This window comes from Salmo salar, chromosome ssa27, assembly GCF_905237065.1.
Source record: "Salmo salar chromosome ssa27, Ssal_v3.1, whole genome shotgun sequence".
Classification (NCBI taxonomy): Eukaryota; Metazoa; Chordata; class Actinopteri; order Salmoniformes; family Salmonidae; genus Salmo; species Salmo salar.
This window is the reverse complement of record NC_059468.1, coordinates 12,296,777-12,322,486: the sequence shown is the minus strand read 5'-3', so window position 1 is coordinate 12,322,486 and position 25,710 is coordinate 12,296,777. Positions and strand designations below refer to the sequence as shown.

Below are 25,710 nucleotides of genomic sequence, written 5' to 3'. Positions count from 1 at the left end.
ATTAGGTACCGAGATGAGATCCTCAGACCCCTTGTGAGACCATATGCTGGTGCGGTTGGCCCTGGGTTCCTCCTAATGCAAGACAATGCTAGACCTCATGTGGCTGGAGTGTGTCAGCAGTTCCTGCAAGAGGAAGGCATTGATGCTATGAACTGGCCCGCCCGTTCCCCAAACCTGAATCCAATTGAGCACATCTGGGACATCATGTCTCGCTTCATCCACCAACGCCACGTTGCACCACAGACTGTCCAGGAGTTGGCGGATGCTTTAGTCCAGGTCTGGGAGGAGATCCCTCAGGAGACCATCCGCCACCTCATCAGGAGCATGCCCAGGCGTTGTAGGGAGGTCATACAGGGACGTGGAGGCCACACACACTACTGAGCCTCATTTTGACTTGTTTTAAGGACATTACATCAAAGTTGGATCAGCCTGTAGTGTGGTATTCCACTTTAATTTTGAGTGTGACTCCAAATCCAGACCTCCATGGGTTGATAAATTGGATTTCCATTGATTATTTTTGTGTGATTTTGTTGTCAGCACATTCAACTCTCTAAAGAAAAAAGTATTTAATAAGAATATTTCTTTCATTCAGATCTAGGATGTGTTGTTTAAGTGTTCCCTTTATTTTTTTGAGCAGTATATTTTGTACCAATTGAGAACTTTGGTCTAATTCCCTGAGATTTGGATCTTCTCTGGAAAATCATTATTTTAGTCTTTTTGGGGTTTACTGCCAGGGCCCAGGTCTGGCAGTACTGCTCTCCCTCTCTCTCTCTCTCTCTCTCTCTCTCTCTCTCTCTCTCTCTCTCTCTCTCTCTCTCTCTCTGTCTCTCTCTCTCTCTCTCTCTCTCTCTCTCTCTCTCTCTCACTGTCTCTCTCTCTCGCCCTGTCTCTCTCTCTCTCTCCCTGTCTCTCCCTGTCTCTCGCTTTCTCTCTCTCTCTCGCTCTCTCTCCCTGTCTCTCGCTCTCTCCCTGTCCTCTCTCTCTCTCACTGTCTCTCTCTCTCTCTCCCTGTCTCTCTCTCTCTCTCTCTCTCTCTCTCTCTCTCTGTCTCTCTCTCTCTCTCTGTCTCTCTCTCTCGCTCTCTCTCTCTCTCACTGTCTCTCTCTCTCTCTCTCTGTCTCTCTCTCTCTCACTGTCTCTCTCTCACTGTCTCACTGTCTCTCTCTCTCTGTCTCTCTCCCTGTCTCTCTCTCTCGCTGTCTCTCTCTCTCTCTGTCTCTCAATTAAATTCAAGGGCTTTATTGGCATGGGAAACAATTTACAGTAAACATTACACTCACAGAAGTTCCAAAATAAAGACATTTCAAATGTCATATTATGTCTATATACAGTGTTGTAACGATGTGCAAATAGTTAAAGTACAAAAGGGAAAATAAATAAACATAAATATGGGTTGTATTTACAATGGTGTTTGTTCTTCACTGGTTGACCTTTTCTTGTGGCAACAGGTCACAAATTTGCTGCTGTGATGGCACACTGTGGTATTTCACCCAGTAGATATGGGAGTTTATCAAAATTAGGTTTGTTTTCGAATTCTTTGTGGATCTGTGTAATCTGAGGGAAATATGTGTCTCTAATATGGTCATACATTTGGCAGGAGTTTAGGAAGTGCAGCTCAGTTTCCACCTCATTTTGTGGCAGTGTGCACATAGTCTGCCTTCTCTTGAGAGCCAGGTCTGGCTGGTTAGCAAGGCTATGCTCACTCAGTCTGTACATAGTCAAAGCTTTCCTTAAGTTTGTGTCAGTCACAGTGGTCAGGTATTCTGCCAATGTGTACTCTCTGTTTAGGACCAAATAGCATTCTAGTTTGCTCTGGTTTTTTTGTTTATTCATTCCAATGTGTCAAGTAATTATCTTTTTATTTTCTCATGATTTGGTTGGGTCTAATTGTGTTGCTGATGTGGCTTTGTTCTGGAAGGTTTTGGATTCGCTCCCTTTTAGGTGGTTGTAGAATTTAACGGCTCTTTTCTGGATTTTGATCAATAGCGGGTATCGGCTTAATTCTGCTCTGCGTGTATTATCTGGTGTCGTACGTTGTACACAGAGGATCTTTTTGGTATTTTAGGAGCAAGGGCCTCTTTACTCCTTATATTGAAAGTCTAGGTTGCAATGGGAATGCATCGCTCAAGCGGTAAAGCGTGCCGTTTTGGCTTCCGTTGTGTCACAGCGTCTCTCTTCCCACTTCCCACGAGGACACCACATAATCCCTATTTCAGGATCAAGAGGTACACACACACACACACACCATAGACCTACAGTTGAAAATTAGAGATGATTTTGGATCGTGATGTGCACAGCATAGCAAGACTAAGACAACACTGGTTTCCTGTTAAACAGTGTGGAGGAAACCTTTTTCACTAATCCTGAAGATTACTGTTCATATGGACACACGTACATATAAGTGTACCCTAACGCACACTGCACTCAAGCTGCACTCAAGCGGATAATGGCTAATTAAATCAAAAGACTTCTAACACATAATGCTTATAGCAATGCAAAAAAAAAAAGCAGCATGCTATTAGAGATACCACTTAAGGGTATGTTAATGACAGCCCAGATTTCAAAATGGACGACAATTGCCTCAGATAAATGATCCAACGAGGCACTAAGGGACAAAAGCCAAACAGCTGTGACACCCCATCCCCCTCCATTACTACCCTCAAGAGTCCCCTGCTACCATCCCCCTGGGAACCCACTACGCCCTTTTCCCTCCCGCACCCAATCACTGCACTGGACCCCACCTGGTATCTCTCCAGCCCTACTATCAGCCTCATCAAATGACATTACCAAAACATCAATCAGAGATTAGCGTACTGACGTAGGTACATCGGGCGAGGTGATGACTTCTGATTAAAAAGGGATAGCAACCGTCCCGACAGTCAACAACCAATAGTAAGGGATGCTCAATTCTGTCTCAATGGTAAACCTAGAATTACAGACAAGGCAATCTGTAGCTCATGAATACTACATGAGGAGGCAGGGCCTCAACTGACTGGGGAGGATTCAGCTTAAAGCCCACAAGTTTCAGTGACAAAAGCTGTGCTACAAAGGTCAAGGCTAGCACCAGAAGTCCTCTCGCAGTTCAACCTATGTTTCAAAGGTGTAATATGAAATTCAAAACTCAAGGGTTTTAGCCGCCGGAGCCGTTGCAGGCGGTGCCTCCTTGTGTGCTGTGAAATAGGTTTATGTCGTGTGAATGATGAGACACCATGTGAGGAGAGCCTAAAGAATCTAAAGGAACCTTGGGACTAGTTTGTCTATCTTGCAGCCAGTCTCTCATTACCAATTGATCCACTGCCACGCTCCAGACACACACTTGATTTCTCTGTGAGTCAATGTGGATTCTGGAGTGCATGCCGACAGATTTCAGTGCATCGGGGATGTGCTCCAATTCGGGTGTGATGGACGGGAAAATCAGCCTGTGAAGCATAATAACCTCGATGAAATCGGAGAGAACATGATATGATGATGGGGAGAAGAGCAGGGATGGTGTGAAGCTTAGGACTCTGGGTCTGAGCACCTCTCACTGCAACTGGATCCTGGACTTCCTGACGGGCCGACCCAGGTGGTGAGAGTAGGCAACCTCACCTCTGCCACGCAGACCATCAACACAGGGGCCCACAGGGGTGTGTGCTTAGTCCCCTCCTATACTCCCTGTTTAGCCGCGTCTGCGCGGCCACGCACGACTCCAATACTATCATCAGGTTTGCTGACGACACAACGATGATTCAGCCTACAGGGAGGTCGTCAGTGTCCTGGCAGTGTGGTGTCAGAGCAACAACCTCTCCTTCAATGTCAGTAAGACCGAGGAGCAGATCGTGGACTACAGGAAACGGGGGGGGTGAGCACCTCCCCATCCACATCGATGGGGCCCCCTCAGGAAGTTGACAAGTTTGGCATGGGCCCTCAAATCCTCCAAAAGTTCTACAGTTGTACCATTGAGAGCATCTTGACTGGCTACATCACTGCCTGGTATGGCAAGAGCACCGCCTTCGATCGCATGGCGCTACAGTGGGTGGTGCGGACAGCCCAGTACATCACTGGAGCCCAGCTCCCTGCCATCCAGGACCTCTATGTCAGGTGGTGTGGAAGGAAGGCCTGGAAAATTGTTAAAGACTCCAAGCACCCAAGCCGTAGACTATTCTCTCTGCTTCCACACGGCAGGTGTTACCGGTGCATCAAGTCTGGCACCAACAGCTTCATAAGACTTATAAATAGCTAACAAAATAGCTACATGGACTATCTGAGTTAACCTTGTATCGTTCTTGACCTTTAATTTTTTATTTTTGCATTGTCTATATACACACTCACAGGACCCTACACACTCACAGGGCCCTACACACTCACAGGGCCCTACACACTCACAGGGCCCTACACACTAACAGGGCCCTACACACTCACAGGGCCTTACGCACTCACAGGACCCTACACACTCACAGGACCCTACACACTCACAGGGCCCTACACACTCACAGGACCATACACACTCACAGGGCCCTACACACTCACAGGGCCCTACACACTCACAGGGCCCTACACACTCACAGGGCCCTACACACTCACTCCATCATTTGCTCACTCACACATAATATGCACATACATTTATACTGTATTTTTTCTAGTATTACATTGTTATTGATTATTGTATTGTTGGGTTTTGAGAATGCAAGAAAGTCATTTGACTGTACTTGTGCAAGTGATATTAAAAACGTGACACTTGAAATAAATGGTGTGGTGCGTTGCATGTGAGAGCAATGTAGCATAGTATGTGAAGTACAAATTAGATGGTGCCTGTTAACGCAAACAGGGACTTGATATTCATTCATGCTCTAAAAGGAACACCAGAAATGCACCTGTGACTAAATGCCCATTCATGTACATCAATCCATCTGAACAATACAGCTTGTCATATTTGTCATATTTCCCAGCATGCTCTGTTGAAAGTGGATTTTTTTTTTAATTGTTTGTTCCAATATCTGTTTCCACATGTACATTGGATTAGTATAGAAAACAAAAACAATCAATCTGTACTGCGCCTTCAGAAAGTATTCACACCCCTTCACTTTTTCCACATTTTGTTGCGTTACAGCCTGAAAGAATTGAAAATGAATTAAATTGAGATTGTGTGTCACTAATCTACACACAATACCCCATAATGTCAAAGTGGAATTCTGTTTTTAGAAATCCTTACAAATTAATAAAAAAAATGTAAGCTGTAATGTCTTGAGTTATTAAGTATTCAGTTACTTTGTTATGGCAAGCCTAAGTAACATCTGGAGTAAAAATGTGCTTAACTAGTTACATAATAAGAAGCATGGACTCACTCTGATTGTTAAATGACTACATGGTTGTTAAATGACTACGCCATCACTGTATCCCGCACTTGAAGATTTCTAAGTACAGCAGTGAATTTCAAGCACTGATTCAACCACAAAAACCAGGGAGGTGGTCCTATGGTTCGCAAAGAAGGGCATCTATTGTTAGATAGATGGTAAAAAAAGAAGACATTGAATATCCCTTTGAGCGTGGTGCAGTTATTCATTTTACACTTTGGATGGTGTATCAATACAGCCAGTCACTTCATAGATACAGGAGTCCTTCCTTACTCAGTTGCCGGAGAGGAAGAAAACCGCTCAGGGATTTCACCATTAAAACAGTTACACAGTTTAATAGCTGTGAGAGGAGATAACTGAGTACCACTCTTCATATTTTCAAGAATAGTGGTGGTTGCAACATGTTATGGGTATGCTTGACATCAGCAAGGACTTGGGAGTTTTTTAGGATAAAAATAAATGTAATAGAGCTAAGCAAAGGCAATATTCTGAAGGAAATCCTGGTTGTCTGCTTTCCAACAAACACTGGGAGACAAATTCACCTTTCAGCAAGACAATAACCTAAAACACAAGGCCAAATATACACTGGGATTGCTTACCAAGATGACATTGAATGTTCCTGAGTGGCCTAGTTACAGTTTTGACTTAAATCGGCTTGAACGTCTATGACAAGACCTTGAGAATGGCTGTCTAGCATTGATTAATGGGCAAAGATTGTACAATCCAGGTTTGCAAAGCTCTTCGAGACTTACCTAGAAAGGTGATTCCAACATGTATTGAGTCAGGGGGTTGAATACTTATCTAATGACGATATATTAGTGTCTATAATTTTTGTGTAGATCATTGACCCACAAAATTATATTTCATAATTTATAATCCCACTTTGTAACACAGCAAAATGTGGAAAAAGTCTAGGGGTGTGAATACTTTCTGAAGGCACTGTAGGTGGTTGGATTTATAGTTGTCCCAGTTTACATGATGTAGGTAGTCTTCATGTACTGTATTTTCTTCCCTACTCTGACTGGCATTAGTCCCCACTCTAAATGCATGTTGTGAGGGCCGGATGTCTTGCTGTAAATTGGCTTCCAACAGAGATTGAATATCACATTGCAAACCACCATAATATGACACGTTAAGAAATAGAATGAGGCTGTACACCTTCGTAACTCAAAGGAAGTAAACTGAAAGAGAAATGTACTCTGCTGGAGTTGATTGTTATGTTTAAACAACACAGTAAAAGTGTCAAATGGCAAGGGAGTTGGTTAAAAATGACACTGAAAAGAGTGAAATGACAATTGGAGTTACATTTAAGCAACTCTCTGAGAGTTGGATATTTAATCCATTTAGTGTCGTTTTAACTCCAAAAATAGAAAAACCACGACCAGAGTCCTTTTAACACAAAATGAGGATAGGAACATATAAACCCCAAAATAGTGTTAAACACATAATCAAATGGAAATATGCCTTTGGCCTAGTGTCAGCCAATGCACAACAGAACATGCCCAGACCGTCTGAAGTGAGTGGACCAGCCAGCTGAGCATTCCCATAGCTGAGCCACATCAAGGCGTTTTTATAACAGCAGAGATAGCATGCTATCATATCGCTGCAGTCCCAAGTTACTGCCTCTGAAATATTCAGTCCCTTGTGTCCCTAAAAGCATTTCGTTGTCATGTTATTTTTATAAGCAATCGTGTGCGCTGTGCGTTCATCTGCATAGGAACGACACATTCGCTTCAGAGACACGGTTCCTCCTATACAGCTTCTGAACGCGCCGTTGGTTTGTTGTGTCGTGGTTGTAATTAAGTAGGATGTATTTTTTTGTGCCGTTGCTAACGTCCCTCGCTGGGCCATGACAAGGAGCAAGTTGCAACCACCCTCCAAATGAACAAGTTCTCCTCCTCCGAGGCGAGCATGGCAACGTGGATCAGCCAGTGAGGAAATTATTTTTCTCTCTCCTGCATCCCAATGTTGTCATTGGGTTCTTTTATACATGCTATGACCTGATGTTGTGCTTCAGTATTCCCGCTCTTGTTGGTTACAGTAGTGTGCAGTAACTACCTGTCTGTAGTTGTCGTCTTGCACCCATTCACATGTATTTGGGTCATATTTAGCTATTATCATTATGAAGTCCTCTCCTATAAAAGAAACCGCTGAAAACGGGGGACCAGGCAGTAGCATTTTTGCTCCAGGCTCCGGTATTACTAATGCCATCACTGGAGCGTCCTTATTAATCCATTTGATTCAGCGGGGCCACGCTATAGCCAGATGCTGCAAGGCTATTGAGTCACAATGGAGCACGGAGCCGCCCCTCCCCCCACAGCCCATACTCCTCTTCTCTCCCTCCCTCCCTCCCCCCCCTCTCCCCCCCTCTCCCTCCCTCCCTCCCTCCGTCCCCTCTAACAGAGGAATCAGGTGATAGGAATCTTCTACACAGTCACATCTGCTCAACCATATAACCTTTAAACTGTTAATCCCTCTGCTTAAACAGGGCTACTGGCAAGAACATGGAGTAACACTCCTCTAACACAAAATGGATGGGCTGCAAAATGAATTGAATCCTCGTTGCGAATGCACAGCAGTAGAGATGGAGCCATGCTTCACATTCGTAATCATGTATAATTCAATTTGAATACTTAATTCAGTCCTAATGGGTAATATGATAAAAATGCAATTCTGCCCCTAGGGACGCAAATCAGTAGTTAAAAGGAAAGTGAGGAAAGACAAAGGGAATTCGGTGTAAATTATTTATTTTTAACTTATGCATACATTAGTAATTTCTCAATTGCTGTAAATAAAATCTATTTATGCAGATTGCTTGAGACATTTGAACCACTTTTCACCTCTTTCTGGTAGAGTTGCTATACACTGGTCTTTGGCTTAGTTCAGATTACAAAGCAGTGGTGGAGATCTCTTTCGTTATCAACATTAGGCCTACTGTATTGCATGTTGTCATGTGCACCAAACCCATATAATTGCTGCTGAAGGGACACACACGTACACATAATCAAATAAACGGATAAACCGCAATCACACATGAGTGATTGTAACCGTATGTGAGGTGAGCCTGGTGTAATGGAGCGATGTTTGTCCTGTCCTAGATGCACTGTGCATGTTAATATCAACTCAGTGACCTATGAATCATATTTTGGCAGTCAGCCAATGGCACGGTGGGAAATACTGACCATGTGACTAAACCAGGACATGACACTAAGAACATTGATTCCCACCCTATTTTGGTATGAAATAGTGCAGTGCAACTAACCCATCTTCAAATCTCCAAATGTAACATCTTTGTGCTTTGAAAACCTTTCAGAAGCTGTCATCATCATCTCTCTCTCTCTCTCTCTCTCTCTCTCTCTCTCTCTCTCTCTCTCTCTCTCTCTCTCTCTCTCTCATTAAATCATTGATCCTCTTGTTGTGAGATTACCCTGTGCCCCTTTTGGAAGAGAGACAGAAGAACTGTTAAAATCATCTTCCCACCTGATTAGAAGTGCAACAAACACTACAGAGACCCAACACGACGCCTGCAATTATAATCCCATAACAGCATTTCTCCTCAGAAGCTGATCAGAGTTAATGAGCATGTTCTCTTGCTCGCTTCCGCTGAATCACTCGCACGCAGGCTTCGGTAGACCACAGAACCCCAATTAACCGAAACAATAGAGGAATTCTAGGGTACAAGGAAGAGACCATGTTACATGACCTGAAAATAGAAGTGCATTGAATTAAGCAAAGCAGTTCGTTACTTGATATCCTTGCAATCAAAAGTGGTCTGTGAGTTTTAGCTATACATGTCAGGAATCCAACTTGTCAAATGAATCAGTTTGATGGCATAATGTTAACGGGCCTCTTGAATCTGTCCCTGGAATAGTATTGCTCGGTTTAGGGCACAGAGGGAAAGAGGATATAACGTGCTCACAGTAAGAGAAAGATTGCCTTTGTATTCTCTGAGAAGACCAACAACACCAATACTAGGTTTCTGACTGGAGAAAATCTTGATGTTTCAAGGTCATTGGACTTGACTGCAAGTTGTCAATAACTGAAGTTTACCGAAAGAGAGAAATCCCAGGCATCTTCTCCATATATGCATTTCAGACTGAAATAATGCTCCTCAGACAATGTTTCCACACAAACATTCTCATTCCATTTGTCCATTATAAAAAAGCATTTTATGCTTATATTTACAGTACAAAGCATTTTGCAATGAAACCTAATCGACCTCTGGCGGATAATACATGAACAGCATGACTTTCCTTGGGGGTGTCAGTGTCACCGAGGCACGGCACCCCCACTCTAGCCCTATTTATGCCTCTCAGTCTGAGTCACCCCCCCCATCCACAAACCAGGATTAAGCTCTGCTCTGCTCCTACAGCCCAGACGCCCATCCCTCCATCCACAGAGTGGACCACAGAGCCTTTGACAAAGGGAACAAAAACGAATGCCCAGAATCATATTATGGGGTCAAGGTCCATCTAACCTATTCACACCAGCAAGGAAACAGCAGTGCTAATAAAATAATTCTGTCATTACCTGCTCAGCTTAATTTGACTACTATACGGTATGGAAACAAGGATCAAGATAGAACAGTGTAAAATGAGCAGTAAACCCTAAAAGCTTTGTGCTTCAACACTGGCAAGTAATGACAAAAAAAAACGTGACAGAAAATGTACTGAAGGTACTCCATGCCCCTAGTGCTCTTTCTTATTGTCTTTGTTTGGAGAGAAGCCAGCATGCTTTTCAGCTGTGTTGGCGACAGAGTCACTGGTCCTCCAGCCTGTAGTCCTGTGGCGGTGTTGGGGGCCTCTCTGTTGTTTTCTTTTCAGAGCGGCGGTTTAGTGACTGCGTCTGCAGCTCCTTCACCTCCTCCAGCACCTCCTTAGCCTGACGCCAGGAGGAGACGGCTTCCTGCAGAAGACGCTCCGCCTCCGCCCGTCTACTCTCCAAATCACAGTCACTGATAAGTGAGTGTGCACTCTTACTATGGAGCGAGTCATGACCCTTCAGACGGGGCGAGTCAGCACCCTTCAGACGGGGCGAGTCAGCACCCTTCAGACGGGGCGAGTCAGCACCCTTCGGACAAGTTGAGCCGATACTCTTCAGACTCTGAGAATTCTTGCCAATTATATTTAGCGAGTCCTTACCCCTCAGAACAGGAGAATCAGTATCCTTGATGCGAGGCGAGACAGAATCCTTCAGACTAGATGAGTCAAAACTTTTTGAAAAGGGTGAACCAATGTTCTTGAGACGTGGGGAGTCAGAACCCTTCAGACTTGGCGAGTGTGTTTCCATGAAACGGGAAGAATCAGCAGCCCTGAGACGGGGAGAGTCAGTAACCCTGAGACGGGGAGAGTCCTTACCCCTCAAATTAGGAGAGTCATCACTCTTTGAATGGGGTGAGTCTGTACCTTTTGAGCGGGACTTCTTGCCCTTCATACGAGGTGAGTCTTTCCCCTTCAAACGAGGCGAGTCTTTTACCCTCAAATGTGGGGAGTCACTATTCTTGCTGCGAGGTGAGCCTGAGGCCCTGGAGTGAGGAGACTCAGACCCTCTCAGATGGTGCAAGCGGGGCGAGTCAATGCTCTTCAGATAGGGCGAGTCAATGCCCTTTGCATGTTGCAGTTCCTCCAATCGCATTTCTTCCAGCAGTTCCTGAGCCCTCTGCATTTTCTGGGCGATAAGACTCTGCAGTTGTCCAACAGGCTGGACAGGTTCATCTGTGGGGCGAGGGCGAAGGACACCTCTGACTGGCCGTGAGGAAAGGACCTCGTCCATGGAGGCGCAGCGGCTCCTACCCTGGGCACTGAACCTCTTCCCTGGTTGAGGGGTGTGGGATTGAGCCTCAAGATGGTGCGCCCGGCCCCAGGAGAGCTCGCTCCCGCGAGGCAGGCTGCCCGTCTTGGGTACCCTCGGGTCCCTTATGGTGACACAGAGTTTGGAGACATCTGTGCCAGAACGCTGACGACCTGTGGTCCGTTTGTCTAGGTCAACCCGGAAGTTATTTTCCCAGAAGCCTTCTTCCTCATCATCTGGGGTGGAATCATCTTCCTCGTGGACAAGGTCAAGGGTCAACATTCCGTCTGAAGAGGTGGATGCCTAGGGAGAGCATTCAATGAGAGTTTAGCATTCAATGAAACAGACCAGGATAAATCCTTGCAATACAAACAGTACAATTTCTTATTTGCCTTTCACAAATAAAATATCGACTTGGAACTAAAATGTCAGTGTTAGCCAAGGTAGCAACACCCACCACAGCCATGAGGTGTCCCCGGGTGGGCAAGCGCCGTGCATGGGGAATCTTGGCACGATCACGTGTAGGGTGCACCAGGACACTGTCCTCTTCAATTGTGACCTATGGAGACAATCAGAAATCGATGTTTTTTTTTTACATTCAGAATAACAGAAATGTATATTTGTGGAGGGAGAGTTGGGAATGGATGAAAGAGTATAAGGTTATAGGAGCAACACGTAGCTTCCCCTTAGCATGAGCTGAGGATGTAATGTAGAGAACAGTAGAGAGCATTAGAGTGGAGTCCATTGTTGGGTGTTGGAACTCAAGCTGCTGTGCACTTCACACTATGGTGGCTGCAGAGTTCATTCTCACTTCTCGACGACCTCTAAATACGGAAGATGGATTTTCACCCTATAGTGTGTGATGGGGAGGGAGACACTGTTTGATGGAGAGGCACGAGGAAAACCGGTGGGCGTCGGCAGGGACGGAGTGTTAACGAGGACTGTTCCCGACGGAGATGGATGAGTCAGCGAGGAAACACTTTGATCTCTCATCCACGCCTGGGGAGATGCCACTTACTTTCGCTTTTGTCTAAATTCACCAATTTTACATAGTGGGCTTAGCAACTGCAACGGCTAAATTTTGTCTGGAAACTTTTTAAGGCTGGCCGTGGGGGCGTTTTGAGTGTCGGTGGTTTCATTTGAAATCATAAATGTTGCATGAGAGACATGCTAATGAGAGAGAAAAGTAAGGAAAGCTGTAGAAAGCTGGGGAGAAGTGAGAGCTGGCGACATAGGGACAGAGAAGGGGAGGAGAAGAGTGACTGACCTACCTCGTCAAATATGCGGTTCTTGGCTTTGATGATGGCTGTATTGAGGGCATTGACCCACGACTCCTTCTCCTCGGGGCTAACGGCCAAAAACACAAGATTGGGCACCTGAGGAAAGGACAGAATCGATTGAGTGGTTGAAAGAAGAGAAAGGGATTCTCCCAATATTCGCCCTTCTTCCTACAGTAAGTGTGCACTTGCACACTCTCATCGTGGATTTAAAAGCAATAAATGAGTGGAAGCATTGGCTGGAGGGAGAGTGGGAACGTAGCCAGTGTGTGAGAGATGGAAAGGGGGACAGAAAGCTTAATGGGGCGGCTTTGCCTAAATCGCCAAGAAAAGGAGATTGCGCCTCACTAAATGTTAAAGATGGTTCTTATCTAAAGCAGGGTCTAAGCTGTAAACTGGAGGAAGAATCTCTGCAAAGCTTGACAAAAACAGGTACATTGAGCATCTGCCCTTATTAATGCAATTACATCTTCTTGTATATAATTAAAATCTTCCTCTCAAACCCACACTTCTTCCATTCCTGAAACGTAGTTACAGAATCTCACACTAAGACAGCGAGCAGTGAAGTAAAATGAACGAGCAGCTGGTGCCGAGATCGAAAGGAACTGCAGTGGGTCAGAAGTGACAACTGTGGGTGGAATCTCTATAGGATTTGGCCGTTATAGAGAATGCCTCTTCAGCGGTAATGGGATTCTGTGGATTATGTCTTTCTGGAGAAATCCGCCAATCCCGGCCTGCGGTGGGGGTGTGTTAATGTTCAATCCAATGTGGCAACACAACCATATCATCTCCCAGAGAGAAAATTGAAGAAATGCCACCAGCTAGACACATTTTGTGTTGCACCTCTCTTGAACGGACTTTGCGCACACACTGGACTCTAACCACACACTGACACCCCAACACACACACACACTTTCACCACATACACTCAGTGGCCAATTTATTAGGTACAACTATCTAGTACCGGGTCAGACTCCAGAACTGCCTGAATTCTTCGTGGCATGGAAACGTTGCTCAATTGGTATCAAGGGACCTAAAGTGTGCCAGGAAAACATTCTCCACACCATTACACCACCACCACCAGCCTGCACAGTTGACACCAATACCGACAACAAAGTTTGTACATGTCGATAATGTATTCGTGTAAAACATGTAAATAGCTACACGTAGCCTACTCCCCTCAAAAAAGAACATGAAATCCCGCTTATGCTTACTGAGGCATGAAATGCAGTAGTTTGAAGAGTTTGGTGCACAACATGACATTTGTAGGTAATTGCGCTTATGCTTAATAGCCGACTGAGGGAATACAATAGTGCGACCAGTTTTGTGTACAACGTGAAGTTTTGTAGCCTACACCAGCTACCGGACAAGGGCGATCATCAAGGAGGGGGACCGACAGCGAAGCAGTTAGCACAGCAGCTCCGTAGGTAGCGGAGTGAACACAGCAGAAAACAAGGTCTGAGGTTAACTCAGGCTTAGGAGATACGTTAAACGTTTTGTTTCTATGAGATAATATGTCACGTTAACGTGACCTTTATGAATTATGAAGCCTTTACGTCCTTATTTTTGGCGTTTATCCCAAAACGCTATTAATTTCCCCATAGGCTTTGTCCAACGGACCACGGCAGAGATAGTTCCTACAAAAAGACGCCATTACTATTTCTCTCTATTGAGATACAAAATCTCGGTGTCCGTAGCCACTCCGTTATCTTTAACTCTGCATTGTTGGAAAAGGACCCGTAAGTAAGCATTTCACTGTTAGTCTACACCTGTTGTTTATGAAGCATGTGACAAATACAATTTGATTGATTTGATTTGAATGTGTTCTCTATATATCATACTCTCTCTTTACAGAAAACCCCAAACTATGTCTGAGGATATAAACTTGCCTCAAGTTTCAGTTTTCAGCAAAATAAATCTTCCAAGTGCATTTTCAGCTAAAATCGACACCTGCAGTAAGGGCTTCTTACTGAGGCCTACGCTCCCCAGGCCCTGCGCAGCCTCCCTGCCTGACTCCTTCACTCTCCCTGGGCAGAAGGACTCACCATATTCCCAGGCTGCTTGCAGCGAAGCAGGGTGAACCTGCTGTGGTTCTTCTTACTGCGACTCTTGGCCTTGCGCAGCTCCTCAGAGCGTTCGTAGTCAGCCAGGTCAAACAACTCCTGGACCTTCCTCTCATCCTTCACCTGGAAACACACAGACAAAACAGGAAGTAGTTACAACTCAGGTCTATACAGATGTGCAAGATGGCACTGGCAAATTAGCTTTGTCAATTTGTTTTGAACCTTAAAGCATCTGTCTACCACAAAAACACGCATATGCACACACACACACACACACACACACACACACACACACACACACACACACACACACACACACACACACACACACACACACACACACACACACACACACACACACACACACACACACACACACACACCAGGTCATCTTGCGTTTAACCCAAGGGAAAAGACTAATTATAAACTGGGTGGTTCCAGCCCTGAATGCTGATTGGCTGACAGCCGTGGTATATAAGATCGTATACCATGGGTATGACAAAACATTTATTTTTACTGCTCTAACTACGTTGGTAACCAGTTTTTAATAACAATAAAGCACTTCTGTGATGCGTCGTGCCTAAGAACAGCCCTTAGCTGTGGTATATTGGCCATATACCACACCCCCCCATGCCTTATTGCTTAATTACCACTCTCTGTTATCCAGCAGCTTTCAACAGCACAGAGACACACCACGGTGCCTGGGTAAAAATCAGCCACTTCTCACATTCGTATCATCCATTATGTTATTGAGGTTTCAAATGAAAGGTTCTGAAATATCAGGCCTTAAATGCATATATAGAAGCTCTCTGTAGGTGTAACAAACATCTTTTTAAGTCCAAATGTCTATATAAAAAAATCCATTACAGGCCTGACATCATAATGTCACCATGTTATGATCATACTTTTACACAGAGCATTGAAAGATGTGTTTATTTTCAAAACCTGCTTCCCAATACCGTCAAAAAAGCAATAGCCAGACAAATTGGTAGAAAAATGTAGTCTTGGAGCGGGTGTTCCTGTGTTGCTCCCCTGCCTCCCATTATCGGTCTCGTGGCCCCGCAGCAAAGTGTCTGTTTAAACACAGATCAATTGTAATCAACAGCGTTGGGGCAGAGACATCGACCCCTCCACTGAGCCTGACTGACAGGTGATTACATACAACCTCAAGGGTGGTGGGACCTCCCAGAGAGCCCCATTAGACTCTACACACCAACGGGGTCAATGGGGGTCAAGGCAGGTGTGTGTGTGTTTGGTGGTGTTGGGGGTTGGTTATTGACACGGGTACAAGCCTGTGTGTAGGCCTCTTGTGAGAACTAAAGGAGACGCAGAGAAATAAGGTTGAACGTCATTGTGAGTGCATTTTTTTTGGAAGGGGCAGGGGTGTTCCACTTTCATCTTGATGCATAGAGATTTTCCACAGCAACAGAGCCCTGCATCAGAGGAATCTGCCAACGTTCGAACGAGACACGGAGCAACTGAGAGCTTCTGTGATCAAAGAAACCACCACATACTGTATCATTATATAACGTGTCGCAGCCTAGTATCAACCACTATTAAACCACTAGCAGCCTGAAATGCACTTGTTACGGCTACATTTGGCCATTTGTGTCTTTTAATTTCATTGAGGAACTCTATTATGCCTAGCGATATACAGTATACTGTATGAGCACAATACATACATCAAAGGGTAGTCCAATTTCTTCCTGACAAAACATAGATCCAAACTGTGTCCCGCCCGCATGCTGCTACCTCTTCGTTAGCCACCCAAACTGCATTTAAAATGTAGAAGAGAAGCTTGAGCTGTGTGTGTGTGTGTGTGTGTGTGTGTGTGTGTGTGTGTGTGTGTGTGTGTGTGTGTGTGTGTGTGTGTGTGTGTGTGAGTGAGAGAGAGAGAGAGAGAGACTCTAATATGGGGCAAAAGAAGCCCTGAGGATCCATTCTGGAACCCCACCCTCCCATCAATATTTCCCTCCCCTCCTGCCCCCCTCCTGCTCCCCTCCTGTACCGCTCCTGCGTCCCTCCTGCGCCCCTGCTGTGGCCCTCCTGCCCCCCTCCTGCTCCCTATATGGAAAAGCAGAGTCGGGGGTGTCAGTGGGGGTTAAATGCTGCACTGAACCACTGAGAATAACCCAGTAACATACAGCCCTGAAACGCAAAGATACAGAAAGCCGGCGGCAGCCCATCCAACAGTAGAATGCAGGGGGAAACCCTAGAGCGAATGGAAAGGCGATGTCCCTTTGGTCACACTCCAAAATCTGGTGGACATGCCTGTAATACCCTGTAATCAAGCCCGAGAGGATTTTATATAAACCAGGTTGGAATTAAAAGGAGAAATGGATTAAAAGCATCTTTTCAACCACTCTAGAAAATGTAATGCAGTTTAGAGCTTGGGAGTTGAAAGAGGCTGGTTTATTTATAATGTAATACTACATATATATAATATTCTCAGAACTGGCCAGTAGGTTTTCCTGAAATAACTAGTGTAACAAGTATGGAAATCTAAACCACCACGGCCTCACTGCACCAATCATATAGCTTTGTTACACTGACCATATGATATGCTTGACGACCAGTCATCTTGCACTATTTCCAATTACATACGGGTTTCCGCCAATAACCCAGTTCTCCACTGATCACATTGATCCGTTGGACCAGTAACAACACTTGTCCGGTCCTTGACCAATTTCAGAGGTGTGTTAGTCCAATGTCATGCTAAGCTCCCCCAGTCAGAGGGATTCTCTGTCAACCACTAAACTTGGTCACACATTCGCCTTCTGTCACAGATGTTGAGCCAATCACATTGCAGTATCTGTAAGCTACGTCAATCACAAAGATCTCGACCAACTACAAAACACTTGTCCAACTATGTCACCACATTTCTTCAATGCATGGCCTAAAATCTTACCTCAGGTACCCCTTGGCCTAGGTCATACGGTATCCGATGAATACAAGCTTCCCTCACTCTCTCTCTCTCTCACTAAATCCTGTTTTGTTTGAGTGTCCTCTTTCATATGCCGTGCAAGTCACCACTGAAAACCATGAAAACTCTATATATACAGTATATAAACATAAATGGAAATCCCATCAATTATTCACGTAGATCATAGATTGAGTGCTCGAGTGGAAGCACTTTGAGCATTCTACAGGAGCATCTCTCTGTCTGCACGTGCAAAGACTACAGAAGAGAACAGAGAGTGCTCTTATGAAAGGTGTATGATGTACGTAACCTACAGCCAATAGCACAGCTGTAAGATAAGAACAGAGCGATACGCAGGGTTGATATCGTCGGAGCAGAGAACACGCACCTCCTTAACCTGCTCTCTCAGCACACAGACACACATCTCATTCTCAACTAGGACAACATACGCTACTGTACACTTCGCACACAACAGCAGCCTTCTATGGACGAACAGACCTCTCTGTAACACACGCATCTATGCAGTTCCTGTGCTGTGTAATACACGTTCTTATAGCAGCATGTCTGTGTGGCCAATTGAGGCTCTACGAGCTATGGTTCTGTAGCCTATTATGGGAAGATGATCAAAATTATTCCAAATCCTGCGTTGAGCAGTAGCTGAGTGAGCATAATATGAAAAATACACCGCTGTTAACAGGCTCTTTGAGGTGATGAAACCTTTAATGATATCTTGAAATGTTCAACACAAAAATACTGGAGCTGTTCTCTGAGTAGTTTCCCCTGACACTGCAAAGTAACAGGGAGGTGATGAAATTCAATAGTCTTAAAATACACTAAGTGTACAAAACATTACAAACACTTTCCTAATATTGAGTTGCACTCCCTTTTGCCCTCAGAACAGCCTCAATTCATTGGGGCATGGACTCTACAAGGTGTCGAAAGCGTTCCACAGGGATGCTGGCCCATGTTGACTCCAATGCTTCCCACAGTTGTGTCAAGTTGGCTGGATGTCCTTTGGGTGGTGGACCATTCTTGATACACACGGAAAACTGTTGAGCGTGAAAAACCCAGTTATTGACATACACAAACCGGTGTGCCCTGGCACCTACTACCATACCCCAATCAAAAGCACTTAAATATTTTGTCTTGCCCATTGACCCTCTGAATGGCACACATACACAATCCATGTCTCAATTGTCCCAAGGCTTAAAAATCCTTCTGTATCCTGTCTCTTCCCCTTCATCTACACTGATTGAAGTGGATTTAACAAGTGACATCAATAAGGGATAATGCTTTCACCTGGATTCACCTGGTCAGTCTATGTCATGTCGTGTTCCTAATGTTTTGTATACTCAGTATACACTACCTGTCAAAAGTTTTATAACACCTACTCATCCAAGGGTTTTTCTTTATTTTTACTATTTGCTACATTGTAGAATAATAGTGAAGACATCAAAACTATGAAATAACACATATGGAATCATGTAGTAACCAAAAAAGTGTTTAACAAATCTATATATATATCTTATATTTGAGATTCTTCAAATAGCCACCCTTTGTCTTGATGACAGCTTTGCACACACTTGGCATTCTTTCAACCAGCTTCACCTGGAATGCTTTTCCAACAGTCTTGAAGGAGTTCCCACATATGCTGAGCACTTGTTGGCTGCTTTTCCTTCACTTTGCTGTCCAACTCATCCCAAACCATCTCAATTTGGTTGTGGTTGGGGGATTGTGGAGGCCAGGTCATCTGATGCAACACTCAATCACTCTCCTTCTTGGTAAAATAGCCCTTACACAGCCTGGAGGTGTGTTGGGTCATTGTCCTGCTGAAAAACAAATGATAGTCCCACTAAGCCCAAACCAGATGGGATGGCGCATTGCTGCAGAATACCGTGGTAGCCATGCTGGTAAGAATTCTAAATAAATCACAGACAGTGTCACCAGCAAAGCACCCCCACACCATAACACCTCCTCCTCCATGCTTTACGGTGGGAATTACACATGTGGAGATCATCTGTTCACCCACACCACATCTCACAAAGACACGGCGGTTGGAACCAAAAATGTCCAATTTGGACTCCAGACCAAAGGACAAATTGTCACCGGTCTAATGTCCATTGCTCGTGTTTCTTGGCCCAAGCAAGTCGCTGCTTCTTATTGGTGTCCTTTAGTAGTGGTTTCTTTGCAGCAATTCGACCATGAAGGCCTGATTCACGCAGTCTCCTCTGAACAGTTGATGTTGAGATGTGTCTGTTACTTGAACTCTGTGAAGCATTTATTTGGGCTGAAATTTCTGAGGCTGGTAACTCTAATGAACTTATCCTTTGCACAAGAGGTAAGTCTAGGTCTTCCATTCCTGCGGCAGTCCTCATGAGAGCCAGTTTCATCATAACGCTTGATGGTTTTTGCAACTACACTTGAAGAAACTTTCAACGTTTTTTAAATGTTCCATATTGACTGAACCTCATGTCTTAAAGTAATGATGGACTGTCGTTTCTCTTTGGTTATTTGAGCTGTTCTTGCCATAATGTGGACTTGGTCTTTCACCAAATAGGGCTATCTTCTGTATATCACTCCTAACTTGTCACAACACAACTGATTGGCTAAAATGCATTAAGAAGGAAAGAAATTCCACAAATTAACTTTTAAGAATGCACACCTGTTAATTGAAATTCATTCCAGGTGACTACCTCATGAAGCTGGTTAAGAGAATGCCAAGCGTGTGCAAAGCTGTCATCAAGGCAACAGGTGGCTGTTTGAAGAATCTCAAATATAAAATATATTTAGAATTGTTTAACACTTTTTTGGTTACTACATGATTCCATATGTGTTATTTCATAGTTTTGATGTCTTCATTATTATTCTACAGTGTAAAAAAAATAGTAAAAATAAAGAAAAACCCTTGAATGAGTAGGTGTTCTAAAACTTTTAACCGGTAGTGTAAATAAAGTGTTCTGTGCCTTGGTCGGTCTCGTGGTAGAGTTGCTGACCTCCAGACTATATGTCCTCCTGCGGCAGGAGTTCATCCCAGCTTACGCCTTAGTTCTCTCTGTGAACTTCCTTCTAAATACAGTATCACCCCCACAATCAAACATTTCAAAAAATTTACAAGAGAACATGTTTGTATTAGTGGTCAAATGATTAAGTAAGTTTGAATCTGGGGAAGTACAGAGTAATGTCACCAGCAGGTAACGTCTCAGAGTCCCAGTTGCACGGCTGCAAATCCTCTTATGAGAATGTCTGACACATCGAACCGGTGTCCTGTGTGAAGATGCTTCGAGGTAATAGAACAGTATACCTGCTTACTGTGCTTCCCCGAGCTTATGTAGCTAATCTTATGAGGCAGCAGACAATTGGCCAGCTTGCACACTCATGACACAATTCAATCAATTACAGATAAAGTTAAACTACAACGCTGGTCACGTTTTAACGCAAGTGTTTAACACATTTAAGCAAATACTCCCGCAAATGTTCTATATTTTGTGGACGATTGATTATGTTGATTCAAAACCAGACCTGCTTTGAAATGCAGTATAACATGCTGGAGTGAACTCACAGTATGAGTGTCCTTGATCTGTGATTAATCGAAATTATTGAGGCAATTAATTCTGTGATTATGGTTCAAAAGTGTAATTTGTGCTGTAACTTCGCTAACAAAATGATAGCACTCAAAGTCGATAAGCCATTAAATCAAACTCAAAGAGGGCACTCTATAGGAAAAATGAAAAGATTATTCCGGGCCCCAAGAGGCCGTACAGCTGTAGTTACGCTGAGTGTCAGAGATACAAAAGCCTTAGTGTTCATCTTAGCCTTCTGGCCTACTTCATGAACAGCGTGCTTGTCTTTTCAAAGTTCACATTTGAATAATGCGCCACCATTAATCGTGGTTAAGAAGTTGCAGCGGAGCACAGGACACACAGGTCAAACAGCACTGAGGGAGCGGTTACTTTCACCTGGCAAATAGCTAGCATGCCACTTACCAATTACCCTAATATAAAAATATCTCCTCATCAAAAATAGAATTGTATTAAGTGTAAAAGGAGCCAGCGATGCATTACATTACAGAACTAAAACATCCAAGAAATTAGAGAGCATGTGTGAGACACGATAAAGAGATTAGAAAAGAGAGATAACGTTTAACTACACTGAATTGATGCGTCCTGTACCACAGGTGAGGTACGGTGATGGCATTACACAGAAACTGCGTGTGTTTGTGTGTCTGTGTGTATAGGGTAGGGTGGAGGGGTGGGGGCATTGGGTGCTCGGGGATCCTCAGGCACAGCGTGAGGCGCAGCTGCGTCAGCCGTGGTCTTATGAGATTCTGACACGTGTTTGTTGCTCATCCCGCAGGCAGGAAGGTAGTAGGGTCACAGAAGAAAAAAAAAAAGAATAATTTAAAACTTGGTTCTAAAATGATCAGGGAAACTGGCATTGCATGCAGCTGGAGCCCTCAGTCCCGCTCTCTCCCTTCAAGGGAAGCCTGTGGGTACCCTGCTGGAGCCTTGTCCGCGGTCTTGTTCGGGGTTCTGGAATGGACAGCGGAGCACTCAAAACTCAGTCTGGCCTTTGGGGCTTGAAGATAAGGCGAGAGAGGCATTGCATGTGACTGAATCGTCACGTGAACCTGCAATGTTGTCATTGGGTTGTTTGTTTCATTAGCGAGCGTGACACCTACATCCACAACTGAACCAGATATACATTTTACGAACAAGGTTAGCCTTAACTGAACCTGAACTGAACCAAGTGTATGTCTACGAGTTATTATCTTTAAATGTTTGTCTTTCATTAGACCAATAGAGAGATGCAGGCCCTTATGTGGAACTTTAATTCGCTGTTCTGAGAATCCCTTAGAGGAATAATTTAAAGGGCATTATTCCACTTTCAGAAAGACCTGTGCCCTCTCAGCTGTCAGTAGCGTTTATCTCCATGATTACTGCTGGAGGGTGGGGAGGGGGGGGGTATTGAAACTGTGATATCAAACAGAAACTGACTTCAAAAACAAAGAAGACAGAAAAGAATAGAGAATACAGAGATGGATGGCTGATTCTGTCCATGCCCTATAGTGCGGTCATTATCAACAACAAAAAGATACCAGTGCTACTCCCCAAATATGATGGTTCAGTGCCTTTCCGCAGAACGAAAGGGTGTGAATTCGCTACATCTCAAGGTTTAACACCGAGGCCATTTGATCTCCAAAACTTGTACTGATAATGAGGCTGTTCACTGGAACCTTTCATGTGATAAAAGCACTTGGACATAAGCCATTACTTTTGGTCAAACAAAATAGTTATCTTTCTATGCCATGGCCAAAAGCCTGTTGTATTGTAATGGACAGTGTTCTAAATCTGCCCAACGATTATACCGAGTCACCATCTGCCACCGATGCCCATAGTGGTACCCACTAGGCACACACTGGTTGAATCCACGTTGTTTCCATGTCATTTCAATGAAATGATGTTGAACCAACGTGGAATAGACGTTGAATTGACGCCTGTGTCCAGTTGGCATTTTGTTGACCTCAGAAGGTGGGAACGTTTGCATCAGTGAAAGTAATCTGAATTCAGCACATTGGTTTTTTTTGCGCTTGCATGGTGATTTGTGCTTAGATTTGACAATTTAGCATATTTATTTTCAACAGCCAAGGAAATTCAATTAGATTTTGTCCCCTTTCCATGGCCTTGACTTCCAGACTTCTAACAACATCTGTCTATTCAAAACCAGGGGACTCTTGGTTAAACGTGTAGCTGGAAACAACAGACCAAGAGCTGAGAGCTCAGGTGTAGCTTACATTAAAGGCATTTCACAAAACAAGTTCCTCACAACTCAGAAACTTGAGAAACCCAAGATGTCCTTCCACAGGCCAAAAAAGTCAAATCCATGTTTGCTGTCGAAGCTGTCATCTAAAAGGTGCATCTTATACAGGCTGTGTGGTATTTGTGGTTCATTGGTTTTCAACTGTGTGGTGCACAGACAGACACCTACACAGACACACACACAAAGCATCTCTACTGAGCAAGGGGAGCGAGCCTGCAACAAAGGAAACCTGAAATGTCTACGGCAGTCCAGGCCATACACACACACACACACACACACACAGGCAGCCAGGTTGTTCGTTTAACAATTTCAAGTACAGGTGCGCCCACTGTAGACACAATTATAGGCTGCTGAGGAGAGGATGACTCATAATAATGGCTGGAATGGAGTCAATGGAATGACATCAACCACATGGAAACCACATATGATGTGTTTGATGCCATTACATTGTCTCCATTCCAGTCGTTATTATGAGCCGTCCTCTCCTCAGCAGCCTCCACTGGCCTACACATAATATTGGAGCACAGGAGGTTGGTGGCACCTTAACTGGGAGGACGGGCTCGTGGTAATGGCTGGAGCGGAATCAGTGGAACGGTATCAAATACATCAAACACATGGTTTGATGCCGTTCCATTTGCTCCATTCCAGCCATTGTTATGAGCCGTCCTCCCCTCAGCAGCCTCCACTGTGGATGTAAAAGAGAAGTGCATACCTCTTTCTCAGAGATGTACAGATGGTCTCCTCTCAGTATCACGAAACGGTTTTTCCATATTTCCCTGAAAATCCCTTTGCCACAGAACTTGCGGATCCATCCTACTTTGTCTGGCTGCGATGACAGCTGGTTGACATCTTGAGGACCCTGCATGTTAAAAGTGGGATAAATCCGTTAAACCCTAGTTTAGCTTACGTAACAAGATGTTCGCGAGAGTACAGAGAAAATAAGAGCTCTTTCAAAGGCAAATGACTTTTCAATCTGAGCCTCAGTAAGTCCACTCTGGCAACTATGAGCCTCCTTGCGTCTTTTCCCCAAAAAATATAACGGTGCGCTCTTCTGTCCGTAAAATTTAAGTGCATGTCTTATAACATCCAGGGTGTGGCAAATAAAATATCTGAAAGCTACCAACCGATATAGCGCAACGGACATCTGACAACACATTGTACTTTTCACTGGATGATTGAATCCGTATGTTGAGGAAATCCGTGTAATGGCACACAAGGAAATTGATAGGCTACACATTGAATGTGGAACTCATGAGGTGCCAAACGACCATTATTTAGGAATTGTAGGCTATCAAATGTGTGATATAGACAATGTGTGTGATATAGCGGTTAATGTGTGCTGTCGTGTCAAAGCGCGCATAATGCCGGATTCCGAGCATATTGCCAGTTATACCCTAGAAAATGTATAGCCTATTGCAAAGATGCATGGCCAAAAACTTGCACCCAACAATTGAAAAAAAAAAGCTATATCTCACCCGTTTGGCTAAATTGCTCTTCTTCATAATGACAAAATCACTTTTGTGGATGTGAACCAGGGAGTTCCTACAGTTTTAAGTATTTTCCTTTCTTTCGGAGAAGATAATTTTTTTAATTGCATAAAATGTCTTTCCCTTTATTTTCTCCCCAATCTGTTTCAATAACGGTTTATATTCTTAATTTCGATGACGCGGTCTGTTCGTGCACTGTCCGTTATTACGAGACGGTGGCATCGTCCCTCCACCTCGGTAGGTAGACTACACTGATCTCAAACAAGCGGGCTGAAAGGGCATTCCCGTTATTAAAGCGCTCCACAGCTCCATCTATTGCGCTGTCGGCGTGATGTCACCAAGACCGAGGAAGTCAAAGCGCTCTTACAGTACGTTTGGGAAATAGAAGAGCAAGGGTCAGTTGAGAGTAATCAAACTCAAATCCATAACCTGCCCATATGGGAACAATAAACTAAAATCCACAATTGATATCATTATGATAATGACCATTGATTTTCAATAGGACCTATATACATTCTTGTATTGGCCAACTAGATTTATCCATACAATATTTCAATTTAAATCATATTACAGAGGGGGAGGTGAGTATTTGCAGAACACCATAGAAATAGAATCTATTCTTTCCACGACGTTTTGTCTCGTGATGGAGACCTTTAAATGACTGTTGCATGCACCCTAGACAGTAGGCTCGTGGTTTTCTGTCATCTATTGTTTTAACTCTATTTTCAGCTGTGCCGATTCCCTCTCCTCTCCTCAATATACAGGATCCACAAGTAAGAAGAGACAAATGCTGTACATATGACTGCACAGTTACCTTGGTCATTCGAAAACAAACACAAATTGGGCAAATTCTCCTGTCCTAAGACTCATGTCTCTTGGGTTCAGATGGAGGTTAATGGTAAATTAGAGACATCCTGGGGCAACTTTCCTAGTAGTCATATTCCCATCTACTTATCCTCTAAGTAAACTGAAATGACTGAACCCCGCATTTTTGGACCTCCGATAAGAAAAAGCAGTGTTGTG

General features: G+C 44.1%; 1 protein-coding gene across 1 annotated transcript; it reads right to left on the bottom strand.

Annotated features, from left to right (window-relative positions):
* Positions 1–8,063: 8,063 nt before the first annotated feature.
* LOC106588335 (pleckstrin homology domain-containing family O member 1-A) lies at positions 8,064–25,553 on the bottom strand. Its single transcript, XM_014177212.2, has 6 exons — positions 24,676–25,553; positions 23,913–24,059; positions 14,446–14,586; positions 12,395–12,499; positions 11,581–11,682; positions 8,064–11,426 (listed from the first exon to the last, which is right to left on the bottom strand). Exons 1-6 carry the CDS (start codon positions 24,700–24,702, stop codon positions 10,092–10,094), a joined length of 1,857 nt encoding a protein of 618 aa, XP_014032687.2. The 5' UTR covers positions 24,703–25,553; the 3' UTR covers positions 8,064–10,091.
* Between the last annotated feature and the right edge of the window lie 157 nt (positions 25,554–25,710).

What these genes read in the sequence shown, in the direction of transcription:
- LOC106588335 (XM_014177212.2), bottom strand. Translation starts at nt 24,702, where the DNA reads ATGAAGAAGAGCAATTTAGCCAAACGG. An exon ending in GCAAGCAGCCTGGGAATATG is followed by an intron (nt 12,500 to 14,445) that starts GTGAGTCCTTCT and finishes TCCTTTCCTCAG; the next exon opens with GTGCCCAATCTTGTGTTTTT. An exon ending in AGAACCGCATATTTGACGAG is followed by an intron (nt 11,683 to 12,394) that starts GTAGGTCAGTCA and finishes TTGTCTCCATAG; the next exon opens with GTCACAATTGAAGAGGACAG.